This window comes from Nannobrachium achirus (assembly GCF_963921795.1).
Source record: "Nannobrachium achirus genome assembly, chromosome: 7".
NCBI lineage: Eukaryota > Metazoa > Chordata > Actinopteri > Myctophiformes > Myctophidae > Nannobrachium > Nannobrachium achirus.
This window is the reverse complement of record NC_137816.1, coordinates 13,160,484-13,179,966: the sequence shown is the minus strand read 5'-3', so window position 1 is coordinate 13,179,966 and position 19,483 is coordinate 13,160,484. Positions and strand designations below refer to the sequence as shown.

General features: G+C 39.0%; 3 protein-coding genes across 3 annotated transcripts; 2 read left to right on the top strand and 1 right to left on the bottom strand.

Moving 5' to 3' along the window:
- Positions 1-18: 18 nt before the first annotated feature.
- On the top strand, positions 19-3,164 carry hddc3 (HD domain containing 3). Its single transcript, XM_080730788.1, has 4 exons — positions 19-199; positions 437-496; positions 973-1,209; positions 2,512-3,164. The coding sequence occupies exons 1-4, from the start codon at positions 88-90 to the stop codon at positions 2,640-2,642; spliced, it is 540 nt and encodes a 179-aa protein (XP_080586914.1). The 5' UTR covers positions 19-87; the 3' UTR covers positions 2,643-3,164.
- A 962-nt stretch (positions 3,165-4,126) lies between these two features.
- mfap1 (microfibril associated protein 1) lies at positions 4,127-11,457 on the top strand. Its single transcript, XM_080730779.1, has 8 exons — positions 4,127-4,297; positions 5,515-5,731; positions 6,172-6,310; positions 6,632-6,822; positions 7,148-7,417; positions 8,909-9,068; positions 9,654-9,743; positions 10,361-11,457. The coding sequence occupies exons 1-8, from the start codon at positions 4,201-4,203 to the stop codon at positions 10,538-10,540; spliced, it is 1,344 nt and encodes a 447-aa protein (XP_080586905.1). The 5' UTR covers positions 4,127-4,200; the 3' UTR covers positions 10,541-11,457.
- A 125-nt stretch (positions 11,458-11,582) lies between these two features.
- On the bottom strand, positions 11,583-14,901 carry hypk (huntingtin interacting protein K). The gene is made up of 4 exons (XM_080730789.1): positions 14,717-14,901; positions 13,604-13,659; positions 12,340-12,391; positions 11,583-11,894 (listed from the first exon to the last, which is right to left on the bottom strand). Exons 1-4 carry the CDS (start codon positions 14,876-14,878, stop codon positions 11,799-11,801), a joined length of 366 nt encoding a protein of 121 aa, XP_080586915.1. The 5' UTR covers positions 14,879-14,901; the 3' UTR covers positions 11,583-11,798.
- Positions 14,902-19,483: the final 4,582 nt, after the last annotated feature.

The following is a 19,483-nucleotide window of genomic DNA, read 5'->3' as shown; positions in this document are numbered from 1 at the left end:
GACATACTCGGCATTTGTTTTGTTTTTGTTTTACACTCTGCTTTCTTTTGACGTTGTTTTACTTTACCTCGCGTTTCATTCCTCACAATGAACACAGACGCCGTTGTATTGTTGGAAACTGTAAACTTTGCCGCAGAAAAGCACCGCAACCAACGACGTAAAGACCCAGAAGGAACCCCGTACATAAACCACCCGATAGGTATGTGTACAGTTGTTCAGGGTAACAGTAACCTCGCCTACCAGTCTTTCTGAGAGAAAAGGGTAACAGGGACAGGTAACACAGGCACTCTGTGGTGGTAAAATGCACGATACTGGTCTATACTAAGTTGTATAAACCTCTCTCTCTCTCTCTCTCTCTCTCTCTCTCTCTCTCTCTCTCTCTCTCTGTGTGTGTGTGTGTGTGTGTGTGTGTGTGTGTGTGTGTGTGTGTATTAAGGAGTAGCAAGAATCCTGAGCAATGAAGGTGGTATCACAGACATTGAAGTTTTGCAGGCAAGTTCTCATTCATAATTTATGTATAGATTTATAGTGATGTATCATTCAGTGTTTTGTAAACCAGTGATGTAAACTAACTAAGCACATATACTCAAGTACTGTTGGCCTACATAGGTAACATTTTTAGGTAATTGTACTTTACTTGAGTAAAGTCCAATTTCCAACACTTTTACTTGTACTCCCCTACATCTCGGATCCAAAACACAGATTTTTAAAGAAATCTGCAAATGTCAGATTTCTCCAAAAATCGGCTCCATTCCCATTGAAATGCATTGGTGGTATCCACTCTAATATAGGTAGAATATTATTCCGGAGTGACCGTGCCTTAACAGTATTTCTACATTGCAGTATTGATACTTTTACTTAAGTAAAACATCTGAGTGCTTTCTACCCCACTGGATGTTTCTTGTCTTGTCTTGTCTTGTCTTGTCTTGTCTTGTCTTGTCTTGTCTTGTCTTGTCTTGTCATTGCAGGCAGCTTTACTTCATGACACTGTGGAGGACACTGACACCAGCCTAGCAGAGCTGGAGGCAGCGTTTGGAACAACGGTGGCGCGCATCGTGCAGGAGGTGACCGATGACAAGAGCCTCCCCAAGCAGGAGAGGAAGCGGCAGCAGGTGGAGCACGCGCCGCACCGCAGTCACCAGGCCAAACTGGTCAAACTGGCTGATAAGCTGTATAACCTGAGGGACCTCAACCGCAGCACGCCATCAGGTCTGCTTTGTTTTCAGAGTTCATTTAACAGGGTTCCCACGGTCATGAAATTCCTGGAAATATTTTGAAATCAGGAAAAAAAAAATATCCAGTACTGGAAGAGTTTTGGAATTTATCAAAGGTCCTGGAAGGTCCTGGAAAAAATAGCTATGCATTGTCTTTGGTTATTGATTTTGTTAATACCTCTGAAATGACAAATTAAACATGGGCCAAATTGTCAAATATATAGAAGCAGAAATTGTGAAAATAGCCGATCTACATGCTCACAACGCCTCGCATGTAGATCTGCTATTTTCACAATAGAACCGTGTTATACAAAATTCCTCAACTCTTAGTGCTCGTCAGGGTGCCGGGTCCGCAGTTAAAACATGATTATTTCGGTGGTCACGGCCTGAAAAGGTTGAGAACCACTGGCATACTACCTGTCTTTGGGCATTGCGCATAGGAGTAAACGACCTGTTATTGAGCTGAATTATTGTTATATAGTCCTGGAAATTGGGTTAAATATTCTGGAAACGTTTTGGAAACGTTTTGGAAATTAATTGGTAAAAATGTGTGGGAACCCTGTTTTAACAACAATGTAACCAAAATTGATCCGTACTGGTCCATTTGGTTATGTTTGTACACTTTCTGAGTGTGTGTGTGTGTGTGTGTGTGTGTGTGTGTGTGTGTGTGTGTGTGTGTGTGTGTGTGTTGTGCATTTGTATTGTATCATTGTATGTAATGTTTTATCTGTGTGTATTGGACCTCCTCTAAAATGAGATGCTGCATCTCAAGAGGCTCTCCTCTCATTCAATAAATACTGCCCAAATTCTCTGTCTTTACTGTTGTTTCCTGCACAGTTTGATGTTTTGTAGAGAAACGCCACCATCCCTATCATTTCCATTTCATTGATATTTATCCGCAATTTGGTACTAATTCGGTATGTATGTTTAGAAGTAAAGAACTTGACAATTGGAATAATGTAGGAGACCCACGCACTGTCTTCACTAAAAACATTTTTATTGGTAGGCAAGGTTTCGATCACTCAGACCTTCATCAGGTCTGAGTGACCGAAACGTTGCCTACCAATAGAAGGGTGTGCAAAAGGGTGATTGGGTGAAATCATCCGGCAACTGCTTCTGACAGCGTTTAAAAGCGTATATAGCGCCTTTCAAGAGACCCAAGGATGCTTCAACAATAATTTGTGTTGCCTTGATCTTATCCTAGACATTTAATCTGAGTCCATCTTTTATTTCCTTGTATGGCAGATAAGGCTGCTTGTTATAACCTAATGTTCCTCTGCGTCGCTCTGTTTGGCAGGATGGACAGCAGAGCGGGTCCAGGAGTACTTTCTTTGGGCTTCTCAGGTGGTGAAAGGACTGAAAAACACCAATCCAGCCCTGGAAGAAAAGCTACACGAGCTGTTCAAACAGAGGGGTGTTCAACTTTAGCGTTGACTCAGAACAACTGATCAACTGAAAAGAGTCATTTGAAATCAGAGTGGGATGTAATTAGGTTTGTATTTCATTGTTTTGTTTAATGGATGGATTATCACTCTTAAACACACTATCCTTTATCATAATAATGACAGTCTGGCCAAGGGTGTAATGGGGCTGCACAATGATGACTAAAAATATTTAATGATGTAAAAATAATTATTTGTAAAGTAATATTCTTATCTAAATGTGATTTTATTGTTCCCATGTGAGCCGGATAGAAAGATGCGTTGTGTAATGTTATAGTTATTAAACCTTCAAGGTGGACAAAATACGATGTTTGGATTAATTGGCAAGTTTCACAACTATATCGTTGAACTGTTAACTAGGTACTCTGAACAAACACTCCATAGCAATGATTACTATCAGAATATGGAGCTTTACTTTGTGCAGCCCTAGGATATAGCATAAAACTACATTTAAATAGGCTATATTGGCCTACATTATGAGATGCACTACATTTTGTAAGGAATTGATGCAGTGTATTTGGTTTACAACATGACTCGAAATAAATTGCCTTCATTTATGTCCTTGTTTTCTTTTTTCAAAAGGTTTGGCTTTGACATTTAGTTTACTTTTCTTGTCTTCTTAATAGATATTAGGAGAACACAGGTTAATGAAATAAATCAAGTCATAGGACCTCCGACGGAAACAAGGCCGCAAGGACCTTTTTGGGGTGTTCCTTTTAGGCGGGGTGTTTTGACTGTACTTCATCTTTTTAGTTTTGACTACTTGTGGTGTTCTACGTTTTTGTCTAATACAATATTAAATCAACCAATACACCAAATAGCCACTGCAGGCTGTATATTAATTACTTGTGTGGGCTGTAATAACTAAACAGAGTTATATTAACGCTTGTATTACAGTGGCCGTGGTTATGAGTGGAACAGGAACGCCCGGGGGCAGACCTCTATTCAGAAACACCCCTACTTAGAAACAGTGTTAGGGTTTGTTTGATTGATTGATTGATTGAAGACTTTATTAGAAGTTTGCATAGGAAAAGGTACAGTTTCATGACGGTACAGTTCACTGGTACAAGGTCTACTAAAAGGAGATCCATGAAAAGACTAAGCTTATTTCCACAGGAAACCATTAAAGTATCTCATATAACATTGAATGGCAGACTAATAGAACACAGTACTATGCAGTAGATATGTAAATAAATAAATAAAATGAGAGAACAAAAAGGAAAACAGTAATTAGGTAACAGTAATTCAAAAACAAACAGTAAGTATATACAAAGAAGGGGCAGGGCAGGTTCAGGTGACACCTCCATTTAGAATAATGGAAGTCAATCTTCTGAATAGCAATGTTTCTGATTCTGAATAGAGATGTGTAACAGGAACGCCCCTTGTAGACTTTAATTTCTAGTCGGAAGTTTGGAGCAGCTGCACTTCCTGTCGGAGCACAGTTCGACAACTTCCGTTTGAGCGAGCCGACATCGTCGAGTGGATTTTGTTCAACGAAAACTTTACATTTTATTGTGTTTAGAATATATATTCTTTGGGCAGCCATGGCTGGACGCGAACTTCGCGATCGCGATGCCCTCAATATGAAGTTACCACCTATCCAGTCCACGGCTGGAGCCGTACCAATTCGAAATGAGAAAGGTGAGATTTAGTTAGCTGCTAGCCACATGCTAGCAAGTCCCACAATCTGCGAGTCTTTTATTTGCACTGTAGCCTGCAGGTTGATTTGCTGTACAACCAAAACCAATATTTGATATTAAAGGCTCAGTCCGTGTGAACTTTAGTGTTATGTGTTCATATTGTCCAATATTATTTGTAATTTAAATCCTTTGCTACTTGATCATAAATCAACATATTGCTTTAGTGTTCCAATGTCTACAACACATATATTTGTTCTCTTCTTGGGGGTGGTTGGTTGTTTACGTCTGTATCTGTTTGATGCCGATGTTGTGTTTGCAGCAATTGCAATGTAAATGAGCATAGAGCATCGCAGCGGAAGTTGATTCCTGGGGTCACTTAATATTCCCCATTCATTTTCGCCATAGACTTTTACAAAAATATTTATAACAATTATGTTAAGCCTCGAACCAAGCCATCCAGGATGGAGGTGAATCATGACCATAACCTTTTTTTCTATGAAAAGAACATTTTGAAAATCGCTAAACAAAGGGTAGTTATTAAATGTAGTATATCAAATAATGTAATATTAAAATATGTTTTCACATAGGATCAACGGTTTTATGGTCATGATTCACATCCATCCTGGATGGCTTGGTTCGAGGCTTAACATAATTGTTATAAATATTTTTGTAAAAGTCTATGGCGAAAATGAATGGGGAATATTAAGTGACCCCAGGAATCCACTTCCGCTGCGATGCTCTGTACCCAGTGAATACATCTGTGATGATGATTGTGTATAAATACCAATTTTCTTGTCCAGTGACAGTGTGACACGTTTTCATCCGAAATCCAGTTGTCCAACTGATGTGTAGGCAGCATTTTAGCTGCTGTAAAGTGACTGCTCAGATGAGACGGGACCTAATTTGGTAGTTTTGTGTCTGTCTCAGGCTGTGTGTCTGTGTCTCTAGGTAGTGTAGTGTGTCTGTCAGTTCTCAACACTATTAGTAAGATAATATGGGAACTATTTTAACTTTAATTTCACTGGTGATCATCCCACCTTTGTGCTCACAGGCTATATTATCAGACCACGAGACCAGTTTATCTAAGCTCTAAATGACTGGTTCTCAGCATCTGGTCGGGCGACCACCAGGAATCCAATTCAACCCTTATGGGTCTGTAACTCTGACAGTGTACACATTCAATCTAATTCTAAACCGCCTCTGTCTTGCATTGCGTAGGTGAGATCTCGATGGAAAAGGTGAAGGTGAAGAGGTATGTGTCGGGTAAGCGTCCAGACTATGCTCCAATGGAGTCGTCGGACGAAGAGGAGGAAGATTTTCAGTTTGTGAAGAAGGGAAAGGATGCAGAGCCAGAGATGGAGATGGAGGAAGAGGAGATCTCCGACCCACGTCTCAAGCGTCTGCTCAACCGAGTGTCGGAGGATGTGGAGGAAAGGTAAACGTTAAATCTTCCATCAGGAGGACGCATGATGTGAACCAAATTAACAGTGTGTCTTGGTCCACCAGGACGACAACGTTGTAAGAACCAAATTTCGTCCCAAGTGGAAGTCCTGCACATGGTTATCATGTCACAATTACAAATTTAAGTTTATGATTAATTGTCACTTAAATGATTGCGATTAACGATTTAATAGTGTGTTTGGCATTGATATGACAAATAACGTTAAATATACAAAGACATTATTGACATATTTAATCATTTTAAACATGTAAAAATTGCAGGAATAGCTGATCTGATTTGAAAATGTGTGATTTTTTTTTTACATGAAAACGATTATGCAAATATAATAATACTTGCGATTAGACAATTATGTAATAATTGTGACAGGCCTGTTCCTGCAATTTGACCCAACTGTCTCCCCTCTTTTTTCTCAGGCTTGCCAGACACAGACAAATAGCAGAGCCTGAAATGGTAGCAGAGAGCAGTGAAGACTCAGATGAAGGAACCTGGCACCCGGAACGTGAGGACAGCAGTGAGGATGAAGAGGAGGAAGAGGAAGAAGTGGATGATGAGGTTCACTTCATACTAATTTAAATATGTTTGTGATTTTGTTGTTCTATAAATACGTACTAAGTTTCAAAAAGCCTTTTTCTCAATTGTTTAGAAATGTTGGTTTGTGGCAAAGAAGGATGATAGGTTACATGCAAAATAGAGATGTTCAGCTTTTACTTGGATGTTTTCTTTCTCACATTAATGCTGAATAGAACTTATGCCTGGAACATATCCAGCACCAAACGTAATAGATATTAAAACGGCAGCTTTTTTACCTAATAAGTTAACCTTTTGATGAGAAATCTTGAAATGTGTCTTTAAAATGTAAATTTTCCAATGCAGGAAGTTGAAAGGCGTCGAGCAATGATGCGCCAGAGAGCTACAGAACGAAAGACTGAGGACATCACTGAGATCATGGAGGTGGAAGATGAAGGGAAGTCGGGGGAGGAGTCAGAGTCTGAGTCTGAATATGAAGAATACACAGACAGTGAGGATGAAGCCGAGCCACGACTCAAACCAGTCTTCATTCGCAAGTAAGAACAGACACATAATCACGCTGCACTTAATACAAGTGTTTACGGTACATGATACAAATCACTAAACCAATATTTGAAATGTTTGAACGTAAATTAATTTAATTCAATTTCTGTTGATTGATCAATGACTATTCAATTAATTTTCACAAAGTCTCTTGTAACTACACACTTTGTGTAGATTAGTTTTGTTAAAAAAATATTGTTCGGTCTGTCTGACCAATACTTTCTAGCTCAAACTGAGCTAGAATATGGTTTTTCGAAGGACCTCCTCTAAAAGCCCTAATGTAACCAATTTAGTCTCTCCATTGAATTTGTACTACAGGAAGGACAGGGTGACGGTGGCAGAGCGTGAAGCAGAGGAACTGAAACTGCGAGAGTTGGAGGCGGAGGCCAAGAGGGTGGCCGAGGAGCGCCGCCGCTACACCCTGAAGATCGTAGAGGAGGAGGCCAAGAAGGAGTTTGAGGAGAACCGACGCACGTTGGCTGCCTTGGACGCCCTGGACACGGATGGGGAGAACGAGGAGGAGGAATATGAGGCGTGGAAGGTCCGGGAGCTGAAACGCATCAAGAGGGACCGAGAAGCACGTGAAGCGTACGTTGATCATTTCATTTTATTTACTTATCCCATTTAGAACGGGTACACATTATGTGTATCATTATTTTATGCTTTAATTATTGGAAGAATAGCAGATATACAAGCTCACAGCGCGGCACCGAGTGCCGCGCTGCGAGCTTGTAGATCTGCTATTTTTGATCGTGAAAATTAGAATTTTGACCCGATTCTTTAAGTGTCTTTTGAATCCTTCTAAGATTTTTTTGAAAAACCCATGTTTCTATGTCAGCAATCTGGCCGGCCATCATCAAAGAAAAGGTCCTTTTCACTTAACTGGAGCTCAGTCTGTTCTTGAGAGACTACCGTACTATGTCAGTGGTTCTCAAACCTTTTCATGTGAAGGACCCCCAAAAATTCGCTTTGAAAATACATGTATTCAAAGATTTGCACACAATTTCACGACTTTTTCCAAAAATAGCGGATCTACAAGCTCGCAGCGCGGCACTCGGTGCCGCGCTGTGAGCTTGTATATCTGCTATTTTTCACTGGTTAAAGCATTCGATAATTCTAGGCCTAAATGGGTTATTTAGCAGAGATGATTAACAGTTAAATAGATGTTCCAGAATTTGCTGCAAAGCTAGATTTCATCTGTTAAACGATCATAACAGTGTCAGGGGGGAGTGAAATCCAATCACAACTGAGCGGCGCCAAACCAAATCTGCCGAGGGCAATTACATTTTTTGCAATTTGCAATACATAGTTTCATAGTAAATCAGAAACCTGGAGACTGACATTCAGTAATTGGGTCTTATGATCAAAATAAGAACATTATAATGTCAAATCTAGAATTTGCCACAGACAAGGCCAAGTCTTGCCACCGGCACATTTGTCTGTGTATGGACATATTGACCCATTTAGGCCTGAACACATTAGGACGCAATATTTTATGCTTTAAATATAAAAAAATAGCAGATATACAAGCTCACAGCGCGGCACCGAGTGCCGCGCTGCGAGCTTGTAGATCTGCTATTTTTGAAAAATCGTGAAAATTAGAATTTTGACCCGATTCTATAAGTGTCTTTTGAATCCTAAGATTTTTGGAAAAAACCTATGTTTCTATGTCAGCAATCTAGCCAGCCATCGTCAAAGAAAAGGTCCTTTTCACTTAACTGGAGCTCAGTTAGTCTGTTCTTGAGAGACTACTATGTCAGTGGTGCTCAAACCTTTTCATGTGAAGGACCCCCAAAATGATATTTATTTGGCCACGGACCCCCATTTCAAAATATCTAGTTCCAGGGACCCCCCAGAAGCAAAATTTGAGTTACAAACGTTCGCTTTGAAAATACATATATTCAAAGATTTGCACACATTTTCACGACTTTTTCAAAAATAGCAGATCTACAACCTCGCAGCGCGGCACTCGGTGCCGTGCTGTGAGCTTGTATATCTGCTATTCTTCACTGGTTAGAGCATTCAATAATCCTAGGCCTAAATGGGTTGATGACCCTGCTTGTGGTGTATTGTTTTTAGCCTGGAGAAGGAGAAAGCAGAGATCGAGAGATTCCACAACCTCACAGAGGAAGAGCGCAGGGCAGAGCTCCGTAACAACAACAAAGTCATCACTAACAAAGCCTCCAAGGGCAAATACAAGTTCCTCCAGAAGTACTATCACAGAGGAGCCTTCTTTATGGTGAGTAGCGGTCTGCTTCTACATTATAATTTTTAGGAACACCCTCTGTTTGCAATTGTATACATTAAGTCACAAAAAAAATATCTGAATTATTTTATAATTGCATATAAGGCAATCAGAAGTTAGCTATAGCATTTACTAAAAAATGCACCTTGATATTCCTTACCTTTTTATATTGTTTTTACATTTTTATATTGTAGGGCTGTCACAATTATTTTGCATAATTGTCATAATCGTTTCCATGTTGAGAAATGTTACTATAGTTTCAAACACTACACTTTCAAAAAGTAGTGGAAATAGCAGATCTACAAGCTCACAACGCGTCGCTTGTAGATCGACGATTTCCACTATCAATGTTCTTTTTTTAAGTATAAAGTTGTCAAATATGTCAGTAATTTCTTTGTATATTTATCTGCCATGTGCAACTTCAAATGCCTGCAAGCCAAACAGAAGCGTAATTGTCAACGACAAAAACAAAATTAAATTGTTAATCGCAATTATTTGAGTGACAATTAATCGTCATGTAGAAGGTCATAATCGTGACAGCCCTATGTGCACCAATACACATTCTGATTACTTTCCCAGGACGAGGAGCAGGACTGTTTCAAGAGAGACTTCAGTGCACCTACTTTGGAGGACCATTTCAATAAAACCATCTTACCCAAAGTCATGCAGGTCAGTTGGATTTATTTGAATTGCGTCATTATTGTATTGATATACATCACTAGCTGAAGTGTATGGTAAGTAACAATATTACTTTCACGAGTAACAAAGTAATATAAAGCATTACCTAATGATATTAAAGTTGCTTTTAAAGTACTGCATTATATTCAGAAACTCCAGTTTTTAGTCTTCCAATGAATTCATTCACACTAATGATAATGCAGTTTGCATTACCTGCACCAAAAGAGGATGCTCCAGCTTCTGAGTTGTTTCATTATGACATTTAAAGTTGGCCTTCTAAAATAGCATTTTAATACTAACAAAATTGTTATTGTTTTTATTCTCCATTTATGTATTCCATTTAGCCTACCTTCCCATTTCATATTATGCCTAGTCCTTTTGCGCTTCATTTGAGGGTGTTTTGTGAGTAATGCAAAAGTAATATCTTATTTAACTCTGAACATTTTAACATGGCTTACTTTATTACATTTTAAAAGTAACCCAACACTGATTGCATGTCACACATTGATAGATGTCACCACTGTTCATTCGTTATGTTGGTAACATGATTCTTCTGCTGATCTATTACTTACTATCTTAGCTAAAATTATCTTTTGTTTGTTTATAAGGTTAAAAACTTTGGTCGCTCTGGGCGCACAAAGTACACCCACTTGGTGGACCAGGACAGCACATCATTCGATTCGGCTTGGGCACAAGAGAGTGCTCAGAACAGTAAATTCTTCAAGCAGAAGGCAGCTGGAGTGAGAGACGTGTTTGACAGGCCCACAGTTCAGAAGAGGAAGACCTAAGTGTGTGTGTGCGGTCGGTGAACTGTGTACAAATCTTGTTGGACCCACATTGCAGCATCAAAGACTTCTCAGGCGCCGTACAGACATTTGCGTGAAACATCTTCTCCGTATCGTCTGAGAATGGCCACTGGGGGCACCGTACTAATGCATCGTCAATGGAAGGTTCAAAAGACAGGCTGTGGTTGAGCTAGAGACACGGCAACGACAAAAAACCAAACAACCTTCCATTGACAATGAATGCATTAGTACGGCGCCCCCAGTGGCCATTCTCAGACGATACGGAGAAGACGTTTCATGCATATGTGTGAGTCCAGCCTCAGACTTTTTGCATCCTACATTCAAGAACCCCTGTATATACTTGGCATTTATTTGTATCTGCCATTTGTCTAACCTTTTTGGAACACCAGGGGGTACTAATGAGTCAGAATTGAACAGTCATGGAAAGGAAGACTTGCTGCATCCTCCTCTTCAAAATGTTATTTTTTTCTTTTAACATACAGACCATTGCTCAAACATGTCAAAGCTGACAGACTATGACATTCATTTTGAAGGTGGATTGTCCTTTTATTGCTGACATGCCACCTAAATGTCACTGCATTTGGGGTAAGTGTGTATGACACCATGAACACCTTTTATGACCATTATTTTGTCACACACCCATATATTGACCTTCAGTTTTCATAAATCAGCTTAGATTGTAATTGACCCTTTGTCAAGTCCTGCCTGTGGCCCCTCTTCATGACTATTGGAGGTTGTTGCTTGGACTAAAGTCCTCTCTCCATCCACCATTAGAAGAAAGACATTTCAGTTCAATTCTCATTTTAAAATTGGCCTCAGTAAAAAGGAACATCTTGGGTGCAGTAGGCTATTGTGATTTCTCTTTCAGGGACCAATCAGAATGCTGACAAAGGGTCAATCGTGTATAAGATCCCTTTAAATTAGTATGGAAATTATTTGTATTTTAGTTCTGTCCTTTATTGTTGTACATTTGTGACAACTAAAATGTATTGTAACTTGAAATCGTTTGTGAATAAAAGTCACATTTTGATCCAGTGTTTTAATTGATCTTCATTGAAAACAACTGAAATATTGCATTTATACAACATTTACTAGGAAAAAAGTAAGCAAGCCAAATATGACGTTATAACAATGAACCTTAAAAAAAGAAAAATTGAACCATATTTCCATTCGGCCACTTAATGACGCCCAGTGAATATGAAGCAGTCCATAGCGTAAACGTTCCAAGAACAATTTGTGTTCAGTTTGTCAGGGTAACAAGAGCCTCCACCACATTTCCCATGTGTTCCCTGAGACTGCGCTCTGCCACACCCCTGGATATCTCCATCTCTGCCATCTATGAATGAAAACATTTGTGGCAGTAAGAAATACCAAATTACTCACAGCAGTGTTCTTTAGATTCATATACTGTACCGAAAAGCTTGTTTCTTTACTATATTCTGATAGTATTCATTGCTATAGCATTTATTCAATAACAATGGTCTCTACTCTTTAGTAAACAGTAAATACATTTTCAGCTCAGGATATCAATTCAAGATACAGGATTAAAAAATATGAAATGGCTGATCTACAAGGCAAGCACACCATGTAGCGTTACAATGAACTATTTAAAATACTGTCGTTTTTAAAGAGCTGATCTACAAACAATGTGTTGTGACGTATTGTCAGCTTGTAGATCTTAAGATTTTTTACGTTAAACATTTGCCTATAATGAATGACCTGCCCAAAATAGGAATACAGTTAAAAGTTGTTTAAGTTGATGATCAAAGTGATAAACTTACAATTAGTTCTACATCCTCTCTCCTGATCGTTACTTTGGCCAACTCCTTTTCCCTGGAATGATGAGAACATAATTAACATGCAAATTCATGTTATGTGTTAACTGTACCTACCCAGTGTCATTCAAGTTGTAATCTAATAGCCAGCAACTTAAGAGGGTATCCATAACCATAAGTTGCAATTCCCTTCTTTGACATAACCATTCATGAAACATCCTATGTCCTATGATTGTATTAAACAACGATAAAACACACTCATATTACACCACTATGGACAGCATGGGTTGTTCTCTTCGTCTCTGTCAAGTCCTTGTTCCCAAAAAATGTTGTGAGCAAATGTATGTGCAAGAATAAAAATCAGCACATTTAACTTGGTAAAATGAGCCACCATGGGTTCTTCCGAAACGTTATCAAGTAAAATTTGCAGCAATACTTTTATTCTTGTATACCGTTTACCTTTTTTGATCAAGCACCCAAGCTGTCCAAATATTGGTGAGTTTATCAATGTTCATTTAATACAACCAGGTTTCTGTTTCATGAATGGGGCTGTCAGTGGAGAAAGTTGCATATGGATACCCTCAGTCTAAAGGCCTCTCCATACTTCGACCGAAATGTTCGGTGAGTTGTGTTTTCCGACGTGCAAATTTCCGAACTCTCGTTCGGTCCAATGCTTTTCAGAAGTCCCGAGGGATATAATTTTATGGTAGAAAAGGACCTTTTGACCGAAAACGGCGGTTTCGGTCAAAGTATGGACAGGCCTTTCGTCATGGGTCTTCAACAGAGTTACTACAGGGGGTTCTCCAAATCTTTGAATGATCGAAAGTTTTTTTTCTCCTTTTTTATATTAACCACTTGAACCCTAGTGTCCATATTCTGAGAACTTTAGACGAAAATAGCAGATCTACAAGCTCTCAATGCCGTTGTGAGCTTGTAGATCGGCTATTTTTGGCAAAGAGCTTTGGTGTAGAGGGGAAAAAGAGCAGACTAAGTACAGAGTGAAAGGTCAAATTAAGTATTGACGGTTCAAGTGGTTAAATATCTGAAAACACAAATTGACATGAATCCAAAATACACTGATGATTGTGCTGTCAAACAATGAAACTATATGGAATCTATGAGAGGGTTGTGGGGGCCTCCTGCTTCATCTCTCTCTCAACTAAGGGGTCCTTGGCCTGAAACCGTTGAAGACCCCTCCTCTAAGTTACTTGCCGCTATGCCCGCTAACAATTCAATACAACACTGTTTGACTCTTCAGGTATGAGATTACCTCTCTTGTTTGGCTTTCTGTTCTCGTGATCTCCGGTCTCCAATAACTGACATGGCCTGAAACAAGGATGGAACACACATTAACTTTATAAATAGTAGGTATGAGTCATGTTAGCCATCTGACAAACCATTTATTATCTTGACGCTGTAATCAAACAAATCTAAGCCTCAAACAAACGGGTAGCCCACAAACAAACAGAAATAATAAATAGTATTAAAACAATAAATACATGTTTCTTTTTCTGTTTCCTAGAGAACAGAATATCCGATTCTGAACCCTTTGGTGATGTTTGTGGTGTAAAGCAGACATGTACTGTATTTTGACAGGTGGAGTAGATTGATTAATTGATTGATTGAAGACTATTAGAGGTTTGCAAAGTAAAGGGTACAGGACAGTACAGTTCACTGGTACAAGGTCAACTAAAAGGATAAACATACACCACAAGAAAGCTTTCGGGCATGTTTCAATTGGGGTTCCTTTTTTCTCTCAATTCATACAAGTAAATAGCCCTGCGTCCTGTATTCAGGGCTAACAAGTAAAGTACAGTGCTTTCCTCTCTACAATAAATTAAACCAAACTCTTTCATAACATATGCCAAATATACTTTAATACATTATGTTAAAAATAAACTCCGGATAGGGACTTTTATTATTAACATTATGACAGGTAAACAATATGCTACAGTCTATGCTACTACACAATGATAAGTCAACCAACAACTGTAACGTTAGCTACATGCCATGGCATTGGTCCGAAGGTTCATTAGTCCGAATTTGTTAAGAATACTATGCCTAAAGGCCTCTCCATACTTCGACCGAAATGTTCGGTGAGTTGTGTTTTCCGACGTGCAAATTTCCGAACTCTCGTTCGGTCCAATGCTTTTCAGAAGTCCCGAGGGATATAATTTTATGGTAGAAAAGGACCTTTTGACCGAAAACGGCGGTTTCGGTCAAAGTATGGAAGGGCCTTAACTCTAACTAACCCTAACCTCAGTAACCCTAACTAAATTCGGACTAATGAACATTCGGACTTATGGGCAGTCCCCAGCTACACTAGTAGCGGCTAGCAGTAGACACATGCTTGCTAGCTGAACAGACAGCCATCCATCCTCACATTTTCCAGGTCGGAGCTGGAGATCTCCTTCTCTTCCGCATAGTCGGTGACTCTTTCCAAGTCGGCGGCTCCGCTGTCATGTTTGCGAGGTTTTTCAACGGGTTTTCCAGTACAATTCTCCTCAGCTTCCAGGTCCAAATCGACATCTCCCTCGGCCGCCATGACTGCTCCCCTGAAGCCCGGAACAAAAAGGAAGTCGTTGACTCGAGAACATCGGAACGAATACCGTGTAACACACCCAGCGCAGGGAGGAATTTAAAGACACACATACACAAAGGCCTAAAGTTTCCCCCAGAGCTAAAAAATAAAAAATAAATCAAAACACACACTAGTAGTACCATATATACTCTATGACTAGTACTCACTATAATTGTACTGGTGTGGGGGAAAAAGCAAACACAAAGTTTGTTGCACATTGACAGAGTTGATAGCCTACTTCTGGGTCCTATTCACTCATTAATGTGTGTCTTCTAGCTCTTTACATTTCAAGGTCTCCAGTGTACAAATGGAACCACATCAGTTACAGACTTATGGGTCTCCAATATTCATCTGCCAGGTAGGCTACCATCAGGCTCATGCTGCACAGTCCAAGCAATGTTCACCTCTTGGTAATGTTCTTCTTTTATAGTGTTCCAGCTCCAATTTTCTCTGCTAATTTCTTTGTGTCATTATTCTGTCTGTATCCTGTCCTGATTGATTGAGAATTGGTATCCCGACCTGAAAATGCATTTTAATTTTTAATAAAGAGCTGGAGAGACAAGGAGACTCGTATACTGAGAAAACACTCTATCAATGACTACTATCAGAATATAGAGCTATTAATACTTATTTTTAGAGATGTTACCGATCAATCGGCAATGGATCGGATCGGGCCGATCAAAGCATGATCGGCGATAATCGGTGGTTTAGATCAAAAGGTAAATTCACCGATCCGATTGGATCGGTGCATCTGATCAACCAGCCGTTCAGTATGCCCACTTGAGGCCATTTTGGGGTATTGATTTCCACAGTGCTGAAGGAATAATTAGTTACTGCTATGATAATAAATACATAGTAATGCTGGTAAATAACTATAAGGCAAATATATAAATGAATTCATGAGTGAATGAATGAATTAAAGTTAAAACATTAACATTTAGAAAATATAAATAATAACTTGATCGGATCGGTGATTGATCGGGATCGGGTGATCAAACTTTTGTGATCGGTGCTCGGTGATCGGTTCCAAAAAACCTGATCGGACCATCCCTACTTATTTTAACCAAATACCGGCTGATACCGACAATAAGCCACTCAATAAGCCACTCCCGACCTACTTGACTTGTAACCAAATAACATAATTTCCCCTGCCGTTAAAGTGCAATTTTGTACAGGAATTTGTCTCACTGATTTAAAGGGATATTTCACTTTCAGAAAAAACTTTTTGTCATTTTATCCTCTAATCAGGCTTTTGGGAACACCCAGGACAGTTTTTGAATTTCTTCATTCAGTATTTAGATATTTGATTTTCATTTCCCCCATTTTGCCCTCTTCCAGGACCTTCCTATACAAACCCATTATAACTTCAAACTCCATTTTAACCATGATAGATTCAATGAAAACACCTGTCCTTTCTGGTCACTCCTAACAACCTCCGAATATGAAAATAACTTTTCATTTATTTTTTTATAATCTTTTATTGTAGTTATAAGTTATAATGGGTTTGTATAGGAAGGTCCTGGAAGGGGGAAATGGGGGGAAATGAATATCAAATAACTAAATACTGAATGAAGAAATTCAAAAACTCTCCTGGGTGTTACCAAAAGCCTGATTAGAGGATAAAAAGACAAAGAAGTTTTTTTGAAAGTGAAATATCCCTTTAATTGTATTATTATTATCTTTATTATTATTACCCTTATTATTATTATTACCCTTATTACCATTATTATACTTATTATATTGATTGATTTGCTTGCTTGCTTGATTGATTGATTGAATAGAAATGTAAACAGCACAGAGGTGCAGTAAGAAATTTAGCCTAAAAAGCTAAATGTTTCCATTATCAGTGACATCATGAAGATCTACTGTAGGCCTACTCTACAAGCCAAAGAGTACATCTTTATGATGTCACTGATCACCCCTGACAATCAATCCTCCAGTTCTAGGCAGTACAGAAGGGGGGGGGGGACTTTCTTATTATTTCCACACAAAAATGAGTGGTATTCCCCTTTTAAGTCCATTATTAAAAAACATTTGACTAAACAAAAACGTATTCAATAGAATAATCGCTAAGAAGAACATTAGTCTGGCCATGCCAGGAGAATAGTGAATATTTTCAATTTGTTGTCCGAGTCCTGGCAATAATTAGAAGATATGGATCATGGACTTGTAATGGTCCCTCCCCTTTCGTGTGTAATCTATTCGATCCACCCACCATAATGAGCTTAAGTGAAGAGAATCCTTGCTGTCACTTCAATCTTCTCACTGTATCTGAAATCACATCAGTGCTTCTTGGTTCTGTTAGTACAGTTCAATATTGGGCAGTAACTTAGTAATATAGTATTATGACTTTCGCTGGTAAGTCATGTAAGGGATTTATTTATTCATTTCTTCATTTCTTCTTTTGTGTATCATCATCCTTGATGATTGGGTGGCGACATTTGTTTCACAAGATTTTGTAGTACGTGTTTCACAAGATTTTCTTGATATTCATTCATTATTTATTTATTTATAATTCTTTGATGATCTTAGACTCCTTCCATGAAGCTAATAGGAGAAACGGTTCGAAATACTTGAGAGCCAAGTAGATCGGCATTAACTCCAGATAACTGAAGTGGTACTCCCACGTGGCCGGGGTCCACAGACCCCTGGCTGAGCGCCCCTCGTGGGTGGCGTCCCAGCCCGAGCGGCTGGCGTCTGTGGTGATCATCTTGCGTGACACCACCACGCCTATGGAGACGTTAAACAGGCCGTTGTATTGTACATCAGTGCTTTTACATAAGCAACAATTCATTTTGATAAACTATTACTAATACTAACTTTAGGAGTAATATGAAAATAGCTATTTTGTTTCCTGAGTAACTTTCCCTGGCACTCTTTATCCATTTTCTTCCCCACAGGCTTGAGGAGATGTGTGACTGATGAGAGGAACGGCCCCAGCCAGGTGGGTACATGCCAGGCCTTATCCCAACTCCTTCAACCTGCAATATGACTTATTGCTGTGTTTAGAGTGGTGGAGCTTTCAGTTGCCCACAGTTGTCTACTGGAAGCATTTTCACACTGGTCCCGGTGACGTAACATTTTCTAAAAATCGCATCCATGTGTAGATCGGCTGTTTCCAAATGGCCAATGTATAAAATAGGACTAAAGTGGTTATCCATAGCCCTGTTTTTAGACTTTGTCGTACAATGGTGTCCCGCAGTGAAAACAGCCAGATCGCGATGCATTGTGAGCTTGTAGATTGGTTGTTTTAACTGAAAATAACAATACATTTTTCTATTGTGACATCCCAAAATAGGGACATCAGGTTGAAAAATCTAAAAAGAACAGATTTCCGGAGAGCAAAAGCTGTTGTACAACCAAGTATACATTAGCTTTAGTTTTCATGGTAGTGTGTACAGTATGACTCCACAATGAATACCTTGAGAAAATAAGATTCTTATACTTCGATACTGTAAGATATCAACAAAATCATAGCCTTCACCCAAATACCTCGGTATTGAAATACAACCATAGTAGGCTATAGATGTGTGTCTATAATCCCTTTGTCTACAATAGCTGCAGACAGTTTACATTTCAATTGAGTACTCAAGTTATTAAGTCCACCAGTCATCAAAACATATCTGTATTTGTGACTGTGGCACAGATTTGTAATCTAAATTCAAAGAGTGGTCTGGCATGTGCACTCAGTCGTGTCAATCTATGAATGGGTAGATTGTGTTGCTATGTCATAGCATTTGTTGTTTGCATGTGACTCATTGACAACACCCATAGAGGCATTTTATTTGATCCTGCCTTCCCAGTAGAATTGTATAACCTCAATTTATTATCAATCGATATTTAAAAGAAAATCTTTTTATTTGATATTCCATACTGGATTCATGGCTAGTAACTGCTACTTGGCAGGAATCCAGACATCTTTTCATAAGCCTATTGAAACCATAGGTTGAATGCTTTCACTCAAGCGATAAGTTGCATCCTCTAATTTGTTTTTGTTAGCTCTTTTTGGCACCGCTTCCTCTCCCACAAGGCAACAGTAATTATTTGTTAGTGAAAGGGCCCCCAGGAATGCTGGGCAGTGTCTCATTGTAGAAGAGAGTGCTAGACTTGTCCACTGAGAGTAAGACCTGTTTATCAAAGGGATTCAGGGATCAGAGGGATTTATGGCTGTTTTTAACAGTGTTTTATTTTATTTGTATTTTATTTACATTGTACTAGTTCTAATATAATTTCTGAAATATTAAGGGTAATGGGATATGCCTGTATCATTAATACTTGGTGGGTGCCTTGAGGTGGTGTTTACCACTGTCATATTCCATAGAGGCTATACCAAACATTATAGTGTATTGTAGGAACCAAAATCCCCCCAAGTACAATCATTTATGCCTAGAGTTCATGATCTAGAGTCTGTGGTATCGAGTGTGCTAGATTATTGTCCACTGGGAATGACTGTAAATCCAGGCCACTCATCTCAGACAAAGTATGAATCGAGATAGCTTACCTTTACCAAATCATATTTTATAAGTAAAAGGACAGACATTGCGTATTACATTGATTATGTTATATTAA